At 28.1% G+C, this 26,931-nt stretch overlaps 1 protein-coding gene across 1 annotated transcript in view; it reads right to left on the bottom strand.

The window, feature by feature from the left end:
• Window positions 1-23,563, bottom strand: part of LOC138869646 (uncharacterized) — a 43,651-nt gene extending 20,088 nt beyond the window's left edge. Inside the window, exon 1 of the mRNA XM_070147279.1 lies at window positions 22,912-23,563. Coding sequence (XP_070003380.1) covers window positions 22,912-23,563 — 652 coding nt within the window. The remainder of the gene's footprint in view (window positions 1-22,911) is intronic.
• Window positions 23,564-26,931: the final 3,368 nt, after the last annotated feature.

A 26,931-nucleotide genomic window follows, 5' to 3' on the forward strand; every position in this document is an offset into this window, starting at 1 on the left:
CAGAAGGGTATTTTCGTCCAGGCAGTTAAAGTTTATTAAAACAGTGGCTAAAGACTAAAGACATTTTAAATAGTGGCTTAAAAGTAAATACATGTGTTATTAGTGGCTAACCGTGCACTTCCCCCTAAACGTGACAAAGTCAAATTGGACTGGCCCCATAATGAAGAAGGGGAAAATTACGTGACACATCATGATGTAGCTAGGGGATTTGTGGGCCGATTTAGCCTGGTCCATAAATACAGAAAAGAAAGCCTAGTCGGCGAACAGGCCCATAACACCAGAGTATGGGGCTAGTCCGTAGAGGGGGAAGTACACGAATAGCAATTCTTGGGCTACTATTTAGAGATTAGCCAATACTTATTTTGTCCTAAAAATTTGAACTACAAATCTTAATTTCAGCACTTCATGTTCTAAAAAATTAAACTGAAAAGCTGAAATTAATGACAGATTAGCTAATTCATAAATAACAGCCCTCTAGAATAGCTATATGGTGTCATTTCTACTCTGTCAACATAGGCTAGCCCTAACAGAATAAAAGGTAAAATTCACAAAAAGCCACTTCTCAATAAAATTCACAAAAAGCCACTTCTCAATCTCTTTGTAAATGAAAAATAGTCAGTGCCATGGAGTTCAAATTCCACCGGTGAAACTTTTAGGACATTATCATTTGAACAGAGAACAAAGAAGAACAAACATTAACAAGGATATACTTATATTAAGGATTATTTCGATAATTAATTACATTTTCCTTTATATATATATCAAGAGAGTTTATTTTCAAGTAAATGAAAAATCAAAAATAGAAAAACGGGGTTGGGTGTATGCGAATTTCTAAATAAGATAAAACTATAACTTTTGAAGTAGCTACTTTTTCCCATTGCTTTATAAGTCGATGTTAACCCTTCTATTATGATTTCTATTCTTTGCAAGATACTTAACCAGATATATAGATATGATTGAAATGAATAATATTGGATTGGTCCACCATAGTTGAGGATGACAAGACAACAATTTTGAATAAGAGTTCCAATCATAGAAAAAACTTATTATCACAGGTTACGAGAATCTTGCATCTTTCCAATATATATATATATATATATATATATATATATATATATATATATATATATATATTTGTCTAAGGGAGTTCAAGTGAACTTCCTTTAATTCATGTTGCTTTACCCCAACACACGTAACGCCTAGACCTCAAGGCTCAAACAGTCAAACCTAAACTGAACTCCCACTCTACGGAAAGCATGAGAAGAAATACTAGTAAAACGAACATTGTAGTATTAATAGTGTAAAAGTTAATAATTTACTATCGGTATATATAAATTAAGTCGAAAAAAAATATACTGACCAGTGTAGATACTCTCTCAAGTTTGGGTCGCTCGGGGTTGGAGCGTCAGGATCCACCATAACCTTCAAAAACAAGTGAAGAGAAATTCCAACATGTCTTGATTAACATTTCCAGATTAAGTAAACAAAATGAGAAAAAGTGAAGCCCTAGATTATACACTTGTTTGTCAAAGTTAAAGCTTTAGACCCTACTTTGTGGAATTTTACTGGATCGTTGTTGTTGTTGTTGTCAAAGCTAAAGCTAGTGCAATGGAACAAAAGGCAATAATGGAGCATATATAGTATCCGATCCTTTTTATTTTGTATGATGATAGTTGACAAGATACAATTTTTTTTATACATAGTACCAAAAGTATCATCAGAACTTGTGGTATTAAATATGTTATGGCATCTCTATGATTATAAGATCATGTCATTAAAGGTAAAATGAGAAGCTCACGGTTAGAAAGACTCAAATTTCTGACAAACGTCGTGTCAGGAAATCAGTGAAAAATCAACCGTTTGTTATGAGTACAATTTCAATGAATTTTCGGCTGAAATTTACGGTTTTTAAGAAACGGTTTAAAGAAGAGTTTTTCAATATAGAAAGATGTTAATTTTTCTTTAAATTGCTTAATACGAAAAGAGTGTCATATAAAATGAATTAGGGATTTACCCGAGTGTAAAAGGTGCCAAGATCAACCCCTCCAATCTCAACCCTAGGCTGGTGGGTAACATAAGAAGGCCTAAAGTCAGAGCCATTAATAACTTCTCTACTGTTGTAAAACACTCTTAGGCTAACAGACCTGGTAAATGAATCCAAAACATCTCCAATTACTCTACCAAGAACTAATGTATTTCTTACTCTTGACATTTTGATTCTAACACTCGTGCTTAAATAATGAACATGAGCAAAGGGTGTAGGCTATGACTATTTATACTATGAATTTTTGAGTATGTAAATATTTGCTTCTTTTTGTGCCATCCCAATAATCTAAACCTTTTTTATTCTCTCTTTTATTGCAACTTGGAGAAAATAACCTTAATTATATTCGATCTTTTTATGCAACTTGAAAATTAACTTAACTTCCATATATGCATGAGTTTATCAATCTTTTTTTCTTCTCATCTTTTTTTCTATGCAACAAGTAAAAAGTATGAATGTGACAATATTGCTTAAGCTTCTTAACTCTGTTGGGTGACGTTTTAATCCCAAATTCTTCCCTATTTAATATAATGTTTAAGCTAGAAAGATAACTAGCTCTACTATGAAATATTATTGACACAAATAGATATATGCGTATTGCGGCGTACGCAAAATTTTTCTTTAAGTTTTATCGATATTAAAAAGGAATTGTTACAAAAATAGTCGGTCAGGTTTAACGTTTGTTTTTCCTAGCTGGTATATATTAATTATACACATACGTACGTACGTACGTACATGCATGCATGCATGCATGCATACATACATACATACATACATACATACATACATACATACTGTTAGAGTAGTTAGTGCTTGATGGGAGTATTTGAGAAGAGGTTGTTTTGTCCCTCATTAGAAAAAGAAAGAAAGGAAGATGTGTTTAAAAGCATTTCTTTGTCTTTTATAGTTTGAATATTTTTAAAGGTATTTTGGAGGGAAATTGGAATTTGACTATATTACTAATAGTCAAGGGCACTTGGCCAATTAAGCAGCCCGAAATTAATATTTTAGTCACCTTTTATTTAATTAATTAAAATGTTTTGCCTTTTAATTTCAAAAAATATTTTTAACAGCTTTCTTTTAAATTTAAAAAGGTGACTATTGATTTTAAAAGGTTCATGTTATGAAGAGATGAGTCTGTTAAATTAACAGACTCCTAGAGGTATTATAAATACCCATATCATCTCCCAAAACGAAAGACATCTGAAACTTTCATCTCCTTCTCTTCTACTTATTTTCTACAACTCAAAATATTACAAATATTCTGTTCTTGTGGAAAATTCGAGTTAATTATTAAAACTCGGATTTCAGAGGCTTTATAGAATCCTGGAGGAATTCTGCCATAATCCCTGCAACAATTGGGAGGCTTAAATTCCTTAAGGACAGTGACTAAACTATCAAGGCCTAATTATTTCGTCCCATATTCGGCTAATTTTTTCTAACATATACATACATACATACATACATACATATAGTATAATCAATGCTTAATCTCGAACCGACTATTTTTAGTTTAAGAGATTAAGTGAGCGACTATTTGGATTAATTCTTCGTTTAGAAAGTACCGAAAAATAAAGAGCAGCAACAGCAAGTCATCACCCACTAAAAAAAAAAATAGAGAGAGAGGGAGAGAGAAAGAAAAGGACAGTAGTTTTCTCCAAAATTAGAGTATCAAACTTGCTTATGGTATGCTGAAATAATTTCTGTTAAAATATTAAATAGATCACTTTATTCAATAAGAAAGGAGTTTTAGTCAACGGTTTAATTAGTCCATTATCACCTAGGCGAATTTCTAAGGCTTTTACACCACCAAAGTTTTGTAATAATAAGGAATCAAGTAGTGTCATTTTAAATTCTATATGCTTAATTTTTTCAAAATTTTACATACTTTATCTATATCTATCTATATTATATTAAAAGGAGAGTAGTATGCATTGTGGTTAAGCCAAGTGGCAAGCTAAAATGAAGCCACTTGGCAATTTTAGGACAACATTAATAATTAGAAATTATAAATGGAAACATAATCAATGGAAGTAGTTTAATGAATCTTATACATAATCTAAATAAATCTATGAGTTGATCAATATATATATATATATATATTTGTATCTATATATATATATATATATATATATATATATTTGTATCTATATATTGATCAACTCATAGATTTTCTTCTATATTAGCTAGAAATATAGAGGTAAAAAATTAATTAAAAAAATAATAGAAAAAATAAAAATATAGAGATACGTAAATTGAGATAACCTATGACTATTTATATTTTGGAGTAAGTTAAAATATAAATAAAACTAAAATTTACTTAAGATATTAAAGATTTATTGAGTTTAAAAATTTAATAAATTCAAGCTGCAAAATAAGATCTTACTAAAGTATACAAATTATTTATAAGGGAAGGAAAAAACTAAAGAATCAGTAAAAAAAATATTTTAATAACAATAATAATGAAGTCATATTAATATTGATAAATCGAGCAAATAATTATCTTATACATAAATATTACTACAACATTTAGATATAATGTGATTTGCAGTCGTACCCTATTTTTATGCCACCTTTTAACCTATACCCTATTTTTAAAAACTATTGATTTCGTAACCAACTAACAAAAAATTCGTAATAATATGACCATTATACCCCTTCCAAAACATATAAAAGTTGCATCAAGCATACCCAAATTCAAATTCCAGATCTCCTCCATCAATCCGTCTCTCTTGAGATCGCCTCTCGCAACCAGATTCAAATTCCAAATTCAAATTCAAATACATTGTAAGTATTCAAATTCATCTCCAGAATTCAAAATAGTTTTTGAATTATATGTTTTCTGATTGATTGATTGAAGTTGTTTGACGAACTTCACTGATATGCTGATTTTGCATTCTAAATCTGTTTGACAATGAATTCTAATATTCTAATCCGACAAATATGCTAAAAAAATTATATTAAAATATTATATGAGTGTTTTAATATTTAAAACACCTATGCACAAAAAACTTCGGCATAGGTGCTGAAGTTTTTTTGTTATTATTTAAAAGCTGAAGTTTTCCTATTACATTGGGTAAAAAAAAAATAAAACATTAATTAAAATTTCATATTGCACAAAAAACTTCGGCACAGGTGTTGAAGTTTTTTAGTTAATCTGTAAAAATTTCGGCTAATGGAGCTGAAGTTTTTCTCCTGCACTATGTATTTTATTATCATTTTTTGGAAAAACTTCATACCAAAAAAATAAAACATCAATTAAAATTTCATAATGCACAAAAAACTTCGGCATAAGTGCTGAAGTTTTTATTCAAACAATTAAGAAAATACTTTTGTATGATTAATATTTGAATTGAGTACAGTTAGTTTGAGTTTGAAAGCATAACATAAATTTTTGAAAATGCAGTCCAATTTAGAAAGTAGAATGATAAAAAAATATTTGAATTTGAGATGAGAAAGTTATTTAATTTTTATCTATATTATATTAGAATGAGTGTGATAGAAATATATATTAAATTCGAACAAGCTAATAAAAATTCACATGACAATGTAATAATATTAGGAATTGAATAATATAATATCAAAAATAAAGACTAAATAGAGAAAAAAATAAAAATTCAGATTTTTTATCATAGAGAAAAGGGGTAAAACTAATTTAAATTTGAGATAAGAAAGTCTTTTATATTGTGATAAAAAAAGTCATAATATGGGTAAGTCCACGTAACTCAAGTCTAATATACAAAATCAAAAACTAAAAATATTGAATAATAAAAATAAATTAGAGATAATGTGAGGATATTTATAAATCATGAGTTTAGAAAATAAAATAAAGTAAATATATAATAGTTAAAAATATTATTAAAATTTAAATAATTTAAAAATTTCAAGCAATAATTTTAAATCAAAATAAATATTTATTTTATGGTTAAAAAATTATATATTTATCTATATTATATTAAAGAATAGTAGTTGATAATGATATTAAATAAAGTTACAAGTTAATGAAAATCCACATAAAACATAGTAAGACTATATATCAGATTAAAAAATATCTAAATTACGTTAAATTACTAAAAATTTACTATTCAAAATGAAAGGGAAAAACTACTTGAATGTGAGATTAGAGTTCTTAAAACTAAGATGAGAATGCTCAAACTATGGATAATACCACAAAAGTGAAGTCTTATTTATGAAAAATAAAATAAAAAATAAAAAATAAATTTCTATATAGGCAATTATACTAATAAAAATTAAAAATAAATTTCTATCTTAAAACTAAAAGAGAAAGAAAATTTACATAAGTAAATAATATGATAGTGAAAATATTGCTACAACATTCAGCTATAATGTGTTCAAAATAATTATAAAATATTTTTTTATGATTAAAATAAAATTTTAATATAGGTAATTTTACTAATAAAAATTAAAAACTAAATTTGCATCTTAAAGCTAAAAAGAAAGAAAATTTAACTGCAGCTAATACAAAAATAATTATAAGAGAACTCAATACATTTGGAACATAATAATCAAATAAATTAATTCAAAGTTACAATTTAAAATAAAATATGATATTATTTTGGTTATAGGTGAAATAGTAATATAAAAACTAATTAAAATATTGTAGTAGAGAAAAGAGTGTATAAAAAATAGAGGTAGTGTGAGGATACTTATACTTTAAATTAAATAAAAATAAATAAATAAAATAATTAAAATATATTTTAAAATATTACTTATAAATTTAAATGATTAAAAAATTTCGAATAAGTGGTTACAAGCATAAAAATATACCAAATTTTAAGAATAAAATATTTATATTTATTAAGGACTATTAAAGGATAATAAGCAAGACATTAATTTAATTATTAAGCTAATAAAAACTTATATGATAGTATAATAATATTAATTAATAAATATACAATAACTATAAGAAAAGAACAAAAAAAAGAATTTGCATAAAAATGATGTGATAAATAAGACATATTTGACTTTCAGTCTTTCAGATAAAAATAAAGTGATAGTAAGAATTTTGTTAAAATAATATTATCTCATGTGCTCAAACAAGACAGATCACAACATGACATGTTTAGTATTCTTTAATATTGACAGCAAAATGAAATGCAAGTACTACAATTAAGGATTATGCTAATACAAATATAAAAAAAAAAGATAGGTTGTCCACTAGGAGATTTGAACAATAATTTCATTTCCTTCTTCATAACTAATATCTAATATTATATAATTTTTATCTCAGAGGTTTATATTTTAAGATTATTCGCACATGATTCAAATAACCTACATCACAATTTGATATGATTTTTACCCGCGCATCGCGCGGGTACTAATACTAGTATTATATTAAAAGGAGAGTAGTATGCATTGTGGCAAGCTAAAATAAAGCCACGTTGAATTGCTTTAAAAAATAAAATAAAAATAAATAAATAAATTTAAAGAATGAAATAATTTTGAGAAATAGTCATACAAGATAAAGTTAAGTTAAATTTTATTAGTAATAGAAAACTATATTCATTATATTATATTAAACTGGTAAGTTACTAAAAATTCATATTACAATTTAATAATACTAAGTAACGAATACTATAATTAGATAATTAAAGAACAAAAAAAAGAATAAAATATAAATTACATGGGTAATATTAAAATATAAGACTAATTAACATTATGATGAGAAAAATCATATATATACTGTGATATAAACATAACTGAAATCTTAATAAATAAAAAGTCATAAAGGAATAATCCTAAAAAAAAATCCAAGTGATAGAGTAAAATTAAATATATTGATTAAATTGCTCAAATAGAATTGATCAAATAGAAAATTTTAGTTAATAAATATAACTCATAATTTCTTATATATATATATATTATACACAAAATAATAATAATTAAAATATTGGTAGATTTTTTATAAAGTTAAAGGCTTATCTCTTTATACTTTTGATGATTCAAAATTACAATTAAAATAAATATTATATTATGAATATACGAAAAGAGGGGGATAAAGTTAATGTTAGGATATTTATACTCTAAACTAATTTAAAAAATAAAAGATAAGTAAATAACACTCAAAAATAGATAATTTTTTAAAATTATCCGCGCATCGCGCGGGGTTTAAGACTAGTTATATTAAAAGGAGAGTAGTATGCATTGTGGTTAAGCCAAGTGGCAAGCTACAATAATGTCACTTGTCAATTTTAGAACAACATTAATAATTAGAAATTATATATAGAAACATAATTAATGGAAGTAGTTTAATAAATCTTATACATAATCTAAATAGATCTTAGACAAATCTAATATATATATTGTCACACCTCCTTTTTCCGGCACCGCTAGGGTCTATATCTATATCTATATCTATATCTATATCTATATCTATATCTATATCTATATATTGATCCACTCATAGATTTTCTTCTATATTAGCTAGAAATATGGAGGTGAAAAATTAATTAAAAACTGTAATAAAAAAATAAAAATATATAAAGATGTAAATTGAGATAACCTATGACTATTATACTTTGGAGTAAGTTAAAATATAAAATAAAACTAAAATTTACTTAAGATATTTAAAGATTTATTGAGTTTAAAATTTAAATAAATTCAAGCAGCAAAATAAGATCTTACATAAAGTATATAAATTATTTATAAGGTAAGAGAAAAATTAAATCATCAGCAAAAGATATTTTAATAGCAAGAATAATAAATTCATATTAATATTGATAAATCGTGCAAACAAATATCGTATACGTAAATATTACAATAATATTTAGATATAATGTGTTCATACAATTAAGAAAATATTTTTCTATGATTAATATTTGAATTGAGTCCAGTTAGTTTAAGTTTGAAAGCATAACATAATTTTTTGAAAAAATGGTCCAATTAAGAAAATAGAATGATAAAAATTATTTGAATTTGAGATGAGAAAGTTTTTAAATTTTTATCTATATTATATTAGAATGAATGTGAAAAAAATAGCTATTAAATTCAAACAGACTTATAAAAATTCACATGACAATGTAATAATATTCGGTATTGAATAATATAAAATGAAAAATAAAGAATAAATAGAAAAAAAATAAAAATTCAGATTTTTTATCATAGGAAAAAGGGTAAAACTTATTTAAATTTGAGATGAGAAAGCTTTTATATTACGATAAGAAAAGTCATAATATAAGTCCACATAACTCAAGTCTAATAGTAAAATCAAAAATTAAAAATATTGAACATTAAAAATAAATTAGAGATAATGTAAGGACATTTATAAACCACAAGTTTATAAAATAAAATAAAGTAAATATACAATACTTAAAAATATTATTAAATTTTAAATAATTTAAAATTTTCAAGCAATATTTTTAAAACAAAATAAATATTTATTTTAAAATTAAAAAATTATATATTTCTCTTATATTATTAAATAAAAGTAGTTGATAAAGATATTAAATAAAGTTACAAGTTAATAAAAAGCCACATAAAACGTAATAAGACTATATATTAGATTAAAAAAATAGCAAAATTACGTTAAATTGTTAGAAATGAAAAGAAAAGACTATTTGAATTTGAGATTAGAATGTTCTTTACACTATGATGCAAATTTTCAAATTATGGATAATACCATGAAATTGAAGTCTTATTTATGAAAAATAAAACAATAATAAAAAATAAAATTTTAAATTACAAAATAAATTTCTAATATAGGTAATTTTACAAAAATTAAATTTGTATATTACAACTAAAAAAGAGAGAAAAATTATTTAAAGAAATTAAATGAGAGTGAAAATATTACTACAACATTTAGATTTAATATGTTTAAACAATTATGAATTTATTTTAATATGATTAATATCTGAATACAGTTTAGTTAGTTTTATGTTTGAACGCATAGCATAATTTTTTGAAAATGCGGTCCAGTTTAGAAAATTAAATGATAAGAATTATTTGAATTTGAGATGAGATTTTTTTTGTTTTTGAAAATATTATGTAAATAAATAAAATCACATTAAAAATATTATTACAATATTTAGAAATAATGTGTTCAAAAAATTAAGAATTTTTTTCTATGATTTAATAAAATTTTAAAAATAAAAAATAAATTTCTAATATTGGTAATCTTACTAATGAAAATTAAAAATTGAATTGTATCTTATAGCTAAAAAGAAATAAAATTTAACTGCATCTATTACAAAATTAATTATAAGAGAACTCAATACATTTGGAACATGATAATCAAATAACTTATATATTAATATTTTATATTAATTAAAAGTTACAATTTAAAACAAAACATGACATTATTTTGGTTATAGGTAAAACATTAATATATAACTAATTAAAATTTATTGTAGGGAAGAGAACGTATATAAAAAAATGGAGGTAGTGAGAGGATACTTATACTTTAAATTAATTTAAAAATAGATAAAATAAAATAATGAAATTATCTTTAAAAATATTACTGATAAATTTAAATGATTAAAATATTATGAATAAGAGGATAAAAACATAAAAATATATCAAATTTCAAGAATAAAACATTTATTTTTATTAAATACTATTAACAGGATAATAAGCAAGACATTAATTTAATTATAAGCTAATAAAAAATTATATGATAGTACACTAATATTAAATATTAAAAAATACAATAACTACAAGAAAAGAACAAAAACAAAAAGAATTTACGTAAAAATAATGTGATGAATAAGTCATATTTGACTTCCAGATAAAAATAAAGTGATAGTAAGAATTTTATTAAAATAATATGATCTAATGTACTCGAACAAGATAGATCACAATATGACATGTTTAGTATTCATTAATATCGATAGCGGAACGAAATGCAAGTACCAAAATCAAGGGGTTAGGTTGCTACAAATATATATTAAAAAGATTGGTTGCTCACTACGAGATTTGAACAATAATTTTATATCCGGCTTCATAATTAAATTCTCATATTATATAATTTTTATCTGAGAGGTTTATATTTTAAGGTTATTTGTATATGATTCAAACAACCTACATCGCAATTTGAAATGATTTGTCCGCGCATAGCGCGGGTACTAATACTAGTTATATTAAAAGGAGAGTAGTATGTATTGTGGTTAAGCCAAGTGTCAAGCTAAAATAAAGTCACTTGACAATTTTAGGACAACATTAATAATTAAAAATTATATATAGAAACATAATTAATGGAAGTAATTTAATGATTCTTATGCATAATCTAAATAGATCTTACACAAATCTAATTTATATATCTATATCTAAATTTATATGTATATTTGTATCTATATCTATATATTGATCCACTCATAGATTTTCTTCTATATTATCTAGAAATATGGATGTGAAAAAATTAATTAAAAACTATAATAGAAAAAAATAAAAATATATAAAGACGTAAATTGAGATAACCTGTGACTATTTATATAAAACTAAAATTTACTTAAGATATTAATATTTATTGAGTTTAAAAATTAAATAACTTCAAGCAGCAGAATAAGAACTTGCATAAAGTATACAAATTATTTATAAGGTAAGAAAAAAAATAACCAGTAAAAGATATTTTAGTAACAAGAATAATAAATTCATATTAATATTGATAAATCGTGCAAACAAATATCGTATACGTAAATATTACAATAATATTTAGATATAATGTGTTCATACAATTAAGAAAATATTTTTCTATGATTAATATTTGAATTGAGTTCAGTTAGTTTAAGTTTGAAAGCATAACATAATTTTTTGAATAGAATGATAAAAATTATTTGAATTTGAGATGAGAAAGTTTTTAAATTTTTATCTATATTATATTAGAATGAATGTGAAAAAAATAGCTATTAAATTCAAACAGGCTAATAAAAATTCACATGACAATGTAATAATATTAGGAATAGAATAATATAAAATCAAACTTAAAGAATAAATAGAGAAAAAAATAAAAATTCAGATTTTTTATCATAGGAAAAAGGGTAAAACTTATTTAAACTTGAGATGAGAAAGTTTTATATATTATGATAAGAAAAGTCATAATATAAATCCACATAACTTAAGTCTAATAGTAAAATCAAAAACTAAAAATATTGAATAATAAAAATAAATTAGAGATAATGTAAGGACATTTATAAATCATAAGTTTAGAAAATAAAATAAATTAAATATTTTAGAATACTTAAAAACATTATTAAATTTTAAATAATTTAAAATTTTAGAACAATATTTTTAAAACAAAATAAATGTTTATTTTAGAACTAAAAAATTATATATTTATCTTATACTATTAAAAAAAGTAGTTGATAATGATATTAAATAAAGTTACAAGTTAATGAAAAGCCACATAAAACTTAATAAGACTATATATTAGATTAAAAAAATAGCAAAATTATTTTAAATTATTAGAAATGAAACGAAAAGACTATTTAAATTTGAGACTAGAATGTTCTTAAAACTATGATGGGAATGCTCAAATTATGGATAATACCACAGAAATTGAAGTCTTATTTATGAAAAAATAAAAATAAAAATAAAAATTTTAAATATTCAAAATAAATTTCTAATATAGGTAATTTTACAAAAAATAAATTTGTATCTTAAAACTAAAAATGAAAGAAAATTTATGTAAAGAAATAAAATGACAGTGAAAATATTACTACAATATTTAGATATAATATGTTCAAAAAATTAAGAAAATATTTTTTTATGATTAATATCTTAATCGAGTGTAGTTAGTTTGAGTTTGAATGCATTGCATAATTTTTGGAAAATGTTGTCCAATTTAGAAAATAGAATGATAAAATTATTTGAATTTGAGATGAGATTTTGGTTGTTTTTGAAAATATTAAGTAAAGAACTGACAGTAAAAATATTACTACAATATTTAGAAATAATGTGTTCAAACAATTAAAAAAAATATTCTATGATTAAATGAAATTTACTAATGAAAATTAAAAATTAAATTGTATCTTATAGCTAAAAAAATGAAAATTTAACTACATCTAATACAAAGTTAATTATAAGAGAACTCAATATATTTGGAATATGATAATCAAATAACTTATGTATTAATATTTTAGACTAATTAAAAGTTACAATTTAAAACGTAATATGATATTATTTTGGTTATAGGTAAAACATTAATATAAAAAATAATTAAAATTTATATTACGGAAGAGAATGTATAAAATAAAATAGAGGTAGTGTGAGGATACTTATACTTTAAATTAATTTAAGAATAGATAAAATAAAATACTAAAATAATTTTAAAAATATTACTGAGAAATTTAAATTTTTTAAAATATTATGAATAAGAGGATAAAAGCATAAAGGTACACCAAATTTCAAGAATAAACATTTATTTTTATTAAATACTATTAAAAGAATAATAAGCAAGACATTAATTTAATTATAAGCTAATAAAATACAATAACTATAAGAAAGAACAAAAAAAAAAGAATTTACATAAAAAAGATGTGATGAATAAGACATATTTGACTTCTAGATAAAACTAAAGTGATAGTAAAAATTTTGTTAAAATAATATTATTCAATGTGCTCGAACAAGACAGATCACAATATGACATGTTTAGTATTCTTTAATATTGATAGCGGAACAAAATGCAAGTACTAAAATCAAGGGGTTAGGTTGCTACAAATATATATTAAAAAGATTGGTTGTCTACTACGAGATTTGAACAATAATTTCATATCCTGCTTCATAATTAAATTCTCATGTTATATAATTTTTATCTGAGTGATTTATATTTTAAGATTATTTGCACATGATTCAAACAACCTACATTGTAATTTGAAATAATTTATCCGCGCATCGCGCGGGTCCTAATACTAGTTATATTAAAAGGAGAGTAGTAAAGCATGTGGTTAAGCCAAGTGGCAAGCTAAAATGAAGCCACTTGGCAATTTTAAGACAACATAAAAAATTTGAATTATAAATGGAAACATATTTAATGGAAGTCCAAGATTTTCTGTAAGTTGAATTTCATTCTTTAATTAATCAAAACCAATTATTTTAAGATTTAAACTAAAAATAAAAATATTCTCTTTTTAATGACCAAAGACGTACACACAAAAAAAAGGATGCAATTTTCATTAAGCAAACCAATATACTATAACTATATATAACTTTTAATTAAATTTGTGTATAATTCAATTATGGTATGTATCCTTTTTGAGAAAGAATCATTATATATTATACATTAATTTTAAGTTAAAAAAATAATTTTTTATTTAGTACAAGCTTTGTATTTGACCTTATTTGTGAACAATATACATTACTATAGGTATCTTTAATTAAATTTTGTGTATAATTCAGTTATGGTAAGTATCTTTTTTTGAGAAAGAATTAATTAAAATTTCGTTAATTTCGTTTTGTATCTTACACATTTATTTTAAGTTGAAATAATAATTCTTTATTTAGTACAAGCTTTGTATCTGACCCTATTTTTGAACAATATACATTAATATAGGTATCACATACATTACTATATGTATCTTTAATTACATTTTGTGTATAATTCGGTAAATATCCTTTTTTAAGAAAGAATTAATTAAAATTTTGTTAATTTTGTTTTGTATCTTAGACATTAATTTTAAGTTGAAATAATAATTTTTATTTAGTACAAACTTTGTATTTGACCTTATTTGTGAACAATATACATTATTATAGGTATCTTTAATTAAATTTTGTGTATAATTCAGTTATGGTAGGTATTCTTTTTTAAGAAAGAATTAATTAAATAAATATTTTGTATCTTACATCTATATTATATTAAAGGAAATGATATTATTAACAAGAGGACAAAGGAAAAAGACAAGAAAAATTAAAATTTGGTGGTTAACAAAAAAAATAAACGAAGGTTGAAAATTCAAAAAACCCAAAGCTAAAAAATGAAGATATGTATCATTTCTTGAGCACATTCACTCTTACACATTGATTTACACATTTTTTTTTTTAAAATTAGGATTTCAGATGCCTTAAAAATTGATTTACTTCGATAGTCTTTCCTCATAAATCTTTATTTAAGCAACTTTTATTTAGGTTTGACTTCTCTACATTGCTTAGAGTTTAGCTTACGCACAAACTACTGCAAAGTATAGCTCCAAACTATAACTATATCAGTGAAATATCAATGTCCAAAATGAGTTGGAATTTGAAGGTTCGTGTTGTTAGATTATGGCACGTTCCAGACCGCGAGAAACCAGAAAATCCTAATTCAATTGAATTAATTATTCAAGATGAAAGGTGCATACTCTTTTAGCTGTTGTTATTTTTCGAGTTGTGATGTATTTTCTTCAAGTTATGCGCCTTTACTAACTTAACTTTCTTTTCAATTTTTTTTAGGGAGATCGAATTCATGCAACTATTGGAAGAGCTATTATTAAATGATTTATCATTTAATTATTGAGTATTGTTATTGTCTTATGATCCTTTGGTCTTATGTATCATTTTCTTTAGTTAATATTTTTAATTTGGTATAACTATGTTATGTGGCAGTTCATCAGAGATGACATTTTTTTTTCTAGCGCCTCACTCCTAGAATCTTGAAGCCAACTAAGTATTTCTTTGTTTTCTTTATATATGATTTACTCTCTGTCATTATTGGTTACTGTTTGTGTATTTTATTGTCATGTTGTTGTGATTAATCTGCCACAAATTTTTATCATATTTGAGAGATACTGTCGTGTTAGAGCTTGCAGATTAGTGTGAATGAAGAATATTAATGGATTATACTAGCAATCCTCATCTGTTGCTGGGTGGACAACAACAATGACCAAAGAACCAGAAACTGGGAAATTCTATATTGTGGTAGTATGCAACTTTTTACTTTAATGTAAACTTGGATAATTTATTGGAGAGAGCATAATATAAGCTAGATGAATTGAGAAAGTCTAAAAAGATGTCACCTGTAGTGACATAGAACAGTGGCCTGTGACTATGTTATCTGCAGTCCAAGTGTATGAAGCTCATCTAGATTCTGATGTTGACGTGATGAGATCTATTGGCTTCCTAGAATCCAAGCTATTGATGTATTTGAATATATTTTATTCTACACTTAATCAAAATATCTGAAAGTGTGCATTAATTTTAGATGACAACTAAGTTTCCTTCTAAAGATCATTCTGGCATGTCTTCTTCATTATCTCATCAATAATACAATATATGTTGTTTCTCATTTCCGTCAAAAATTGTCGCCCAAGGACCAAAAACTATTGAATTTTTACCCATGCCTTTTTGTAGTGATAAACCTCAATACAGAGGACAACTTCTGGAAAATTATGTCCACGAGCATTTGCTACAATAATGTTCCCTTAGGCACATGCTTCATATCAAGCAAATTGTATAGCATTATTATTTTTCGTAGAACATTTATATCAAGCAAATTGTTTTAGTATCGTTATTTCTTATAGAACATTTATTAGGAGATAGAATGAAAGTTTTACCAGAGTCTTAATATATTTTTAATGTTTGATTGTAAAGATAGTATTAACACTAACATATTAAACTTTATGGTGTACATCGTTCTTTTTAATTATCCGCGCATCGCGCGGGTACTAATACTAGTTTATCTCTAATAAGTAGGAACGCACGCTTGACCAATTCACTCACGTAAATTTTCAGCAGAGAATTGACTTTCCGATGCATAAGGAAAGGGAGGCTACAATTGGAAAGAAACAAATAACTTTTTTGCTTGCTTAACTTAATATTTCCTTCAATTAGTTTGTATGTTAGTGTTTTATTGGATAAAAAAATTAAACTACCTTTAGAATTTATGCTTTTAAATATGCTTTTATGACTTGACTGATTATTACGCTTAAAAAGAAATAAAGCACATATAAAAATACCGTGTACATTCGTGATATTATTATGATTATAAGAGCATGTCATCTAGTATACAATGGTTCGACTAATCCATCGTACATAGGCAGAAGTTATGGGTTTATATCTACTACTTTTTTAAATTTTTTTTAATGAATTGTTTTAATATATAAATTTATACTCCATATTTAAAATTCTGGGTTCAGATGAACCGGGCACTCAAACACTACATCTGATCCGCTCCTGTACATAGGATCCATCTAAGAGAAACGCTTCCCACTAAGAATTTCAATCGTCAAGATTAAAATTCGAGAACATTCCTGATTAATGATGAATGAATCTCATTCCAGCATATTCTTGGATGCGAGACGACGACATACGGGAGAATATATACTCGCCTTTGTTTGACCTGTAAGTTTTCCTCTTTTTTCTATTTCTCAAAGTTATTGAGAGCCAAGAATTGCGAATTTGCAAGATGCTGGGGATGGAGTTTCTCGTGGCCATAAATTAAAGATAGGCCATGAATTAAAATTGGCCATGAAATAAAGATTGGATCAATAATTCGAACACGATAATTTATATAGGAGAAACTCTGGCCCCATTTCTTCAGGAGGTGACATGTCAACGCTCTCTCTTTCTCCTTTCAAAGTCATATCTTTTTCTACTCCTATCTCTTTACATGTCGAAGAGTGCTCATTTTTTCACTATTGGTTCATCTAAAAAAAATAGTTAAAAATAATTTTTAGCAGAGGCGGCTCAACAAAAGTGATGGTCTAATGTCAAATCTTAATAAAAGACCTTAAATTTATTTAATATTTTTTTTTGCCTTTTGGTGACAATTATGTACGAATCCTTTTGTACGTATCTTGATCATTTACTTAGTTGCCTGTTAGCTCCACCAATAAAGATACTTGGTAACTCAACTCACAAAGCCTTATATAATATTTTATAAGAAATATATATTGACAGTTAAAATAATATTTTTATAAATTCTCATAATCTAATAATCTCAATTTGTACCACTAAGTAGATGTCAAAATATTTTCATACATTAGACAAATTCAAGTATATTTTGATTGAATAAAGAGCTTCATCCACTCTTTGTAAGAAATAATCTAACTCCAGACTTTATATTTTTAATTATCGAAGTCGTCATTAAGTTATTCATTTTCATGTATTTCATATTAATTATAAAATTCAGTCATTCATCTAAATAACTCAATAACATCTATCACATCATTCAAAATATAAATTATAAACTCTAATCACTTTTATTAATAAATTTATATTATATAAATAATTTTGGGGGCTTCAACTTTGGGCCTCCCTGTTGAGCCGCCACTGATTTTTGTAAAAATTGCACGGGGCGCCCTATTTGGTCGCCTCCATTTAACCTATACCCATTTTTTTAAAAGTTTTAACTTGTACCCAGTTTTTAAACAACTGCATCCCCTTTCTCCTCCTTCTTCTCCTCCTTCGTTTTCTTCTTCTTCTTTCTTCTGCCGTTGTTGGTACTGCTATAAAACTTCAGTTCATGGGGATGATTGCCATAAGTTTTGAAGAAGATGATAGTAACTTGTTGTGACTTACGATTAATAAAGTATAGTGACTCTGTAAGAACTTAAATAATCAATACGTACATACATGTAAATGTAAGTACATTTCCTTTAATTCACATTCTATTATTTTTTTTGGATTTATCTTTGTACATTATCAATTTTTAACTTGTTGTGCTAAATCATTTATCTAGTTTTTTAAGTTACTAATTCTACTTATTATCTGTACAAAAAATACATTAAATGATAGCATAAAACATGTTGAAATTCAGCAAATATAGAACAAAACTTCAGCTGGAACATGCTGAAGTTCAGTAAATAAAGAACAAAACTTCAGCTACTAGAATGTTTAAGTTCAGCAATTACAAAAAAAACTTCAGCAAATAGAGAACAAAACTTCAGTTACTATAATGCTTAAGTTCAACAATTACAAACAAAAATTTCAGCAAATAGAGAACAAAACTTCAGTTACTAGAATGCTTAAGTTCAGCAATTACAAACAAAAACTTCAGCACACTTGGTTCAGCAATTTTTGCTACTTCAGGCCTGTCTACTAGAATGCTAAAGTTTTGCGTGATTGCATTTGCTATCACACCCAACTATGCCTTATAAAAAGGACAATGCGGTCGTTGCCAATATAATCCGGCTTACAAATTCGGAGTCGAATCCCACAAAAACTAAGATTTAGCTATAGCTGTTCACTATCACCAAGAAGACAAGCTTGAACAATTTCTAACTTATAGATATTTAGATTTTTGTGTTTAACTAATTAACTAACAAATTAAAATAGTAAATTAACAACTAAAAATACTAAGTATTTGAGAAAAGATTAAGGAGGTCTAGAGTTATGATTTCCCCACTTGTCGGAATCCTTCCCGCTATATCTTCTATAATTTTGCCTAAGTATTCTCTATCGATCATGAGCGCTCTGCGTGTTATAATTCTCTCCCGAGTAATTACGACAATTTACTAGACATACTCTCCCGAGTTACACTAGCTGGCTTAAATTACAACTCACTTAGATCGCACCCAAGGTTTCGTTATCCCTAATCCCACCTTTAAACCCTTGGTTATTGATTCCTCACATACGTCGGGAGTGATGTTGTTCAACAACTACCTAAATATGCACTCTCTCCCGAGTAATACATACTATATAAGCACAGATAATTGAGGGCCCTTCAATCAACCACAAGAATAATATAGTTGAACAAATAGAGAAAATACTACGGCTCAATTATATAAAAACATAACAAGAATTTATTCTACAAAAGGTTCCATCAAAACCCTAGATAACAAATTAGTTATTCATAATAGTATGTAAAACTACAATACGAAAAGTCATAACCAACAATAAAAAATAGGAAGAAGAAGGAAAAACTCGTAGAAGAATTCCCCGTCTTGATCCTATTGTATCTCTGCCTCCTTAATTAGGTCAAATCTGTGTCAAAAATCTGTCCAACCCCTCAAAAATATCATTTTTTCATGTATATATACCAAGTAGGGTTGGGCCCAAATAATTATACTTTCTCCTACACGAAAAAGGACAATATTTCACGCCTGGACTGCCGCAGTCGCGGTACAAACGCGGTATATGGCAGGTATATTGCCTCAGCCCGCCTCAGGTCCGCAGTCGTGGTGTCAACCGCGTTGTTCACTCTGTTCCGTTTGGAATTTGAAAAAACTTAAAACATGAAAGTTGTAGCCCTTTGAGTTATCTTTCAAACAATATATTGTGGACCCAAATGGAGTTTTGAGCAAAATGTTATGTGTATTTTACTAGACAGTGCGCAATATGCCTACTCGATTCTTCGTTTTGTTACTCTATCATCCGTTGATCCTCGAATACGATCCCGACTTAATTCATTGGGCTTTTACTCAGATTTCAAATATCCAAATCACTTGAATTCATTCCATAATATCTATATAGCTCGGAATCACTCTTACAAGGCATAAAACACACCGTTAGTGCAAAACACTAGCGATTAAAGCACAAACTCAATTAAAGTGCAGTAAATTTGAGTGTAATAAGCGACTAAAATACATAATTATAGCCTATCATGAACACCCCACACTTAAACCATTGCTCGTCCTCGAGCAATTAAACTACACTTTTTTATAGACACGACCTTTTTTAAACAATTCTCCTAGCTCATCACACCAAGAGTATTTAAAATAGACTAAGCACAAAAGCGTAATATCTTCACCTCAAGATTTGACTCACAAGTACCACGCATTATTCACAACTAACTCACTTACTCTAACATAGAGGTCACTGACATTACCTTTCCTTCATGAATCAAGTGCCCTCACACAACAAAAGAGAGTAGCTCCATGCAATAAAATTTAAGAACACTTAGGAACTCAAGATAAAAAGAATTCACTAATTCTCAGAAATAACATTCATATGCCACAAAAGATGCACCATAAGCTTGCCCGTAGTGTACTACTCCACCAATCGAGCTCATTCAATCTGGGATCAATTAGGACTTTATTTGGTTGTAATGTAGGCTACGAGACGGGTAGGATACATTTCGATATAAGAGTGACTACACCTCCCTAAGCACTTTAATACATATACTTTAGCATTCAAACCCCATACTTATGTCAAACCAAAACTCCACCTTCACATCAATGTATATTACCTCATTCTTGTTTAAGCACACTTACATCAAGAGCCACCACTTATCAAGGAATTATTTTTTTCACAACAATCCACTATTTCTTTTTTCAATTCAAGTGGCTCTTACTTGTTCAAAACAGTGCACCTTTCTCCTGATTTCATTAGTTCCACTCAAAAGCCAAACCAACCACCTCACACTTTAACTTTTACATAAATCATCACAATTCAAGTGCTCATGAGAGGTTAGAAGGTTCAAATAGATTCAAACAAATGGGTAAGGCTTGTAATGTGGTTGCCAAAGAAACAAGATTACAGGCTCAAAAGGGCTAACTACGATACATAACAATTAGGTGCGTAAAATATACATATCTGGCTCAACAAAGAAATGTTTATATCACTTCCAAGACTGAATAAAACTACTATTTCGCTGTGCAAACACACAGGGCAAGTTCTAGACATCAAATGCAATGCATTGAATAACGCAAAATCTTACACATATATGGCACATAACTCACTCAGGATTGGATTCATAGACACTCTAGTCAAAGCAGTTAAGCAAAGTTAAGATCATACAATTTAAGGTACTTATACAAGAGTCAAAAACTGAGCCTAAGTGTCACAACTAAAGTACTCACTATTCTTAAGGTATAACAAAGTCAAGAGATATTGCTTCAATTCAAAACACAACACAATGACTCCTACTCCCAAAAAAAAAAAAAAACTACACCCGATTCAAACAAAACCCTTGAAAAAGAACCGTGGTTTAAAGAAAAATCAAGGGGTAATTGCTACACTACCTAACAAAAGAAAATCTTTTTTTTCTTTAGACTTAATTCCCTCAAGAAACTTGTCTAATAGATCCATCGTCGTGAAAAGTCCAATCTTTTTAAAAAATATTATTTAATTAAACTAACACACCTAAAGTAGCATAGAAAGTCACCCAGACAATATCCTCACCCCACACTTAAAATTTTGCTACCACACTAATAAGAGGGTAAAAGAAACTCCCTATTAGACCAAAGGCCGAAGCACTAGCAGCTCATGGGGTACTCAGACTTCTCACAGGCTTGGTCCTTCGTGCGGCTACCTCACACTTAGTTCCAACCATCTGCTTCGTTGTTGCATCCTTCCAATAGCTTTGCTTTCCATGCTCCTAGAAAATTAAAAATCGGCACTACAAAAATAATACAATAAAAAATTAAAAAGTAAATAAATAAAAGAAAGCAGTAAAGCTAGGTTGCCTCCCAACAAGCGCTTGAATTAACTTCGCGGCACGACGCGAATCACTTTCTGCCTCCACTTTGAACTTATGAATCGGACCCCAAGTTTTGATTCTGCTCTATGATCATGCTCCTAGGATGGTGGAATGAATCTGACTGGCCCAATAAAATAATACTCCCTCCGTTTCAATTTATGTGAACCTATTTCTTTTTTAGTCCGTGCCAAAAAGAATGACCTCTTTCCTTATTTGGAAACAATTTACCTTTATACAATGATTTATAGCCACATAAAATATATGTGACTCATTTACACCACAAGATCAAAATTCTTCTCTCTTTTCTTAAACTCCGTGCCTAGTCAAATGGATTCACATAAATTGAAACGGAGGGAGTATAGTATTCTGCATTTCTTGGCCTTTGGATGAGGTGTGTAATCCCGACTTTCTCGCAAGAAGAATTCCAGAATGTAAGCATCTTGTTCCTTACTCCTTCACTCCTCAAATGGCTCGGACGACTCTATTTCCATGTCATCATCTAAACACAATGTGGAAAAATACTTGGAGTGAGGACCAATGCGCTCAACTTCATGAACATTGGGACTGTCTACATTCTCAACACTAGTGATAATAGAGTCAACTAAATATGTATCCTCAATATCCTTGGTTGACTCTAGTATCTCTTCTACAACATCGAAATCCTCAAAATCTAGTGCGATTGATTGTTGATGTTCTACTCTAGCCTCCTCTTCTAGCTCATCCTCGTATTTTTTTAAATCCTCCAGTATAATGGCAATTTCTACAGCCAATTCATGCTCATATTGGCTACTATCCACAATGTCAACTTGTTGCGCTTTACAAGGTTCAAATAATTTATTCGCTTGAGCCTCCAAGTTGTAAATAGTTGCCCCTTGCCTTTGTACCCGCAGTTGTATCTCATCATATTGTTCGGTAAGGCACTTTAGCATATCCTCGATCTCTTTCAGGTCCTCATACTTGAGTTCTTTGTTACTATTAACTTCACAAGAAAAAGAAGAACCATCAAAGTAAGGGGTTGGGGGAAGATAAGAACTATAAGCACAACCATGAAAGTGACCATCTTGACCACCACGCATATTACACACATTCCACACATAAGATTGAGTTGGTGCACAAAACTCGCTCTCGGGAATATTTTGATAATTTTGCCCTGGGTGGTTTCCTTCACAATATGCATAAGGAGGATTAAAAGTAGAATTACCAACATCAAAATTCTCATAATTCCATGATTCCATGTTTCTCAAATAAACAAATAAAACTAAAATAAAAAAATAAAAAAATCAAATAATAAAATAAAAGTTCAAACTTGAAATCTAGCAATATGTACACCTACAACTACACCGTAAGATCCCCGGCAACGGCGCCAAAATTTGACCATGCCCAATTATGCCTTATAAAAAGGACAATGCGGTCGTTGTAAATATAATCCGGCTTACAAGTCCGGAGTCGAATCCCACAGAGAACTAAGATTTAGCTATAGTTGTCCACTATCACCAAGAAGACAAACTTGAACAATTTCTAACTTATAAATATTTAGATTTTTGTGTTTAACTAATTAACTAACACATTAAAATAGTAAATTAACAACTAAAAATACTAAGGGGTTGAGAAAAGATAAAGGAGGTCTAGAGTTATGATTTCTCCACTTGTCGGAATCCTTCCCGCTATCTCTTCTATAATTTTGCCTAAGTATTCTCTATCGATCATGAGCGCTCTGCGTGTTATAATTCTCTCCCGAGTAATTACGACAATTTACTAGACATACTCTCCCGAGTTACGCTAGCTGGCTTTAATTACAACTCACTTAGATCGCACCCAAGGTTTCGTTATCCCTAATCCCACCTTTAAACCCTTGGTTATTGATTCCTCACATACGTCGGAAGTGATGTTGTTCAACAACTACCTAAATATTCACTCTCTCCCGAGTAGTACATACTAAATAGGCACAGCTAATTGAGGTCCCTTCAATCAACCACAAGAATAATATAGTTGAATAAATAGAGAAAATACTACGGCTCAATTATATAAAAACATAACAAGAATTTATTCTACAAAAGGTTCCATCAAAACCCTAGATAACAAATTAGTGATTCATAATAGTATGTAAAACTATAATACTAAAATTCATAACCAACAATGAAAAATAGGAAGAGGAAGGAAAAACTCGTAGAAGAATTCTCCGCCTTGCTCCTATTGTGTCACTGCCTCCTTAATTAGGTCAAATCTGTGTCAAAAATCTGTCCAACCCCTCAAAACTACCATTTTTTCATGTATATATACCAAGTAGGGTTGAGCCCAAATAATTATACTTTCTCCTACACGAAAAAGGACAATATTTCACATCTGGACTGCCGCGGCCGCGGTCCGACCACAGTACAAACGCGGTATATGGCAGGTATATTGCCTCAGCCCGCCTCAGGTTCGCAGTCGCGGTTTCGACCGCGTTTGTCACCCTGTCCATTTAGAATTTGGAAAAACGTAAAACATGTAAGTTGTATACCTTTGAGTTAGCTTTCCAACCATATATTGTGGAGTACAAATGGAGTTTTGAGCAAAACGTTATGTGTATTTTACTATACAATGTGCAATATGCCTACTCGATTCTTCGTTTTGTTGCTCTATCATCCGTTGATCCCCGAATACGATTCCGGCTTAATTCCTTGGGATTTTACTCAAACTTCAAAGCTCCAAATCACTTGAATTTATTTCACAACATCTATATAGCTCGGAATCACTCCTACAAGGCATAAAACACACCGTTAGTGCAAAACACTAGCGATTAAAGCGCAAACTCAACTAAAGTGCAAACTCAACTAAAATGCAGTAAATTTGAGTGTAATAAGCGACTAAAATACGTAATTATAGCCTATAATCAATACCCCACACTTAAATCATTACTCGTCTTCGAGAAATCAAACTACACCTTTTTATAGACACGACTTTTTTAAACAATTCTCCTAACTCATCACACCAAGAGTATTTAAAATAGACTAAGCACAAAAGCATAACATCTTCACCTCAAGATTTGACTCACAAGTACCACGCATTATTCACAACTCACTCACTTACTCTAACATATAGGTCACTGACATTACCTTTACTTCATGAAACAAGTGTCCTCACACAACAAACGATAGTGGTTCCATACAATAAAATTTAAGAACACTTAGGAACTCAAGATAGAAAGAATTTACTCACTCTCACAAATAACATTCATATGCCACAAAAGATGCACCATAAGCTTGCCCGTAGTGTACTACTCCACTAATCGAGCTCATTCAATCTAGGATCAATTAGGACTTTATTTGGTTGTAATATAGGCTACGGGACGGGTAAGATACATTTGGATATAAGAGTGACTACACCTCCCTAAGAACTTTAATACATATACTTTAACATTCAAACACATACTTATGTCAAACCAAAACTCCACCTTCACATCAATGTATATTACCCCCATTCTTCTTTAAGCACACTTACATCAAGAGCCACCACTTATCAAGGAATTATTATTTTTACAACAATCCACTATTTTCTTTTCAATTTAAGTGGCTCTTACTTGTTCAAAACAGTGCACCTTTCTCCTAATTTCATTCGTTCCACTCAAAAGCCAAACCAACCACCCCACACTTTAACTTTTACATAAATCATAACAATTCAAGTGTTCATGAGAGGTTAGAAGGTTGAAATATATTCATACAAATGGGTAAGGCTTGTAATGTGGTTTCCCAAGATTACAGGCTCAAAAGACTTAACTATGATATATAACAATTAGGTGGGTAAAATATACATATCTGGCTCAACAAAGAAATGTCTATATCACTTCCAAGACTGAACAAAACTACTATTTCGCTTTGCAAACACACAGGGCAAGTTCTAGACATCAAAAGCAATGCACTGAGTGACGCAAAACCTTACACACACATGACACATAACTCACTCAGGATTGGATTCATAGACACTCTACTCAAAGCAGTTAAGCAAAGTTAAGATCATACAATTTAAGGTACTTATACAAGAGTCAAAAATTGAGCCTAAACGTCACAACCAATGTACTCACTATTCTCAAGGCATAACAAAGTCAAGAGATATTGCGTCAATTCAAAACACAACATAATGGCTCCTACTCCCAAAAAAAATAACTACATCCGATTCAAACAAAACCCTTGGAAAAGAATCGTGGTTTAAAGAAAAACTAAGGGGTAATTGCTACACTACCTAACAAAAGAAAATCTTTTTGTTTTTTTTCTTTAGACTTAAATCCCTTAAGAAAATTGTCTAATAGATCCATCGTCAGAAAAAGTCCAGTCTTTTAAAAAAATATTATTTAATTAAACTAACACAGCTAAAGTAACATAGAAAGTCACCCAGATAATATCCTCACCCCACACTTGTAATTTTGCTACCATACTAATAAGAGGGTAAAAGAAACTCCCTGCTAGGCCAAAGGCCGATGAACTAGAAGCTCATGGGGTACTCAAACTTCTCACAGGCTTGGTCCTTCGTGCGGCTACCTCACACTTAGTTCCAACCATCTGCTTCACTATTGCATCCTTTCAATAGCTTTGTTTTTCATGCTCCTAGAAAATTAAAAATTGGCACT

Source organism: Nicotiana sylvestris, chromosome 5 (assembly GCF_000393655.2).
Source record: "Nicotiana sylvestris chromosome 5, ASM39365v2, whole genome shotgun sequence".
In the NCBI taxonomy this organism is placed as follows: Eukaryota; Viridiplantae; Streptophyta; class Magnoliopsida; order Solanales; family Solanaceae; genus Nicotiana; species Nicotiana sylvestris.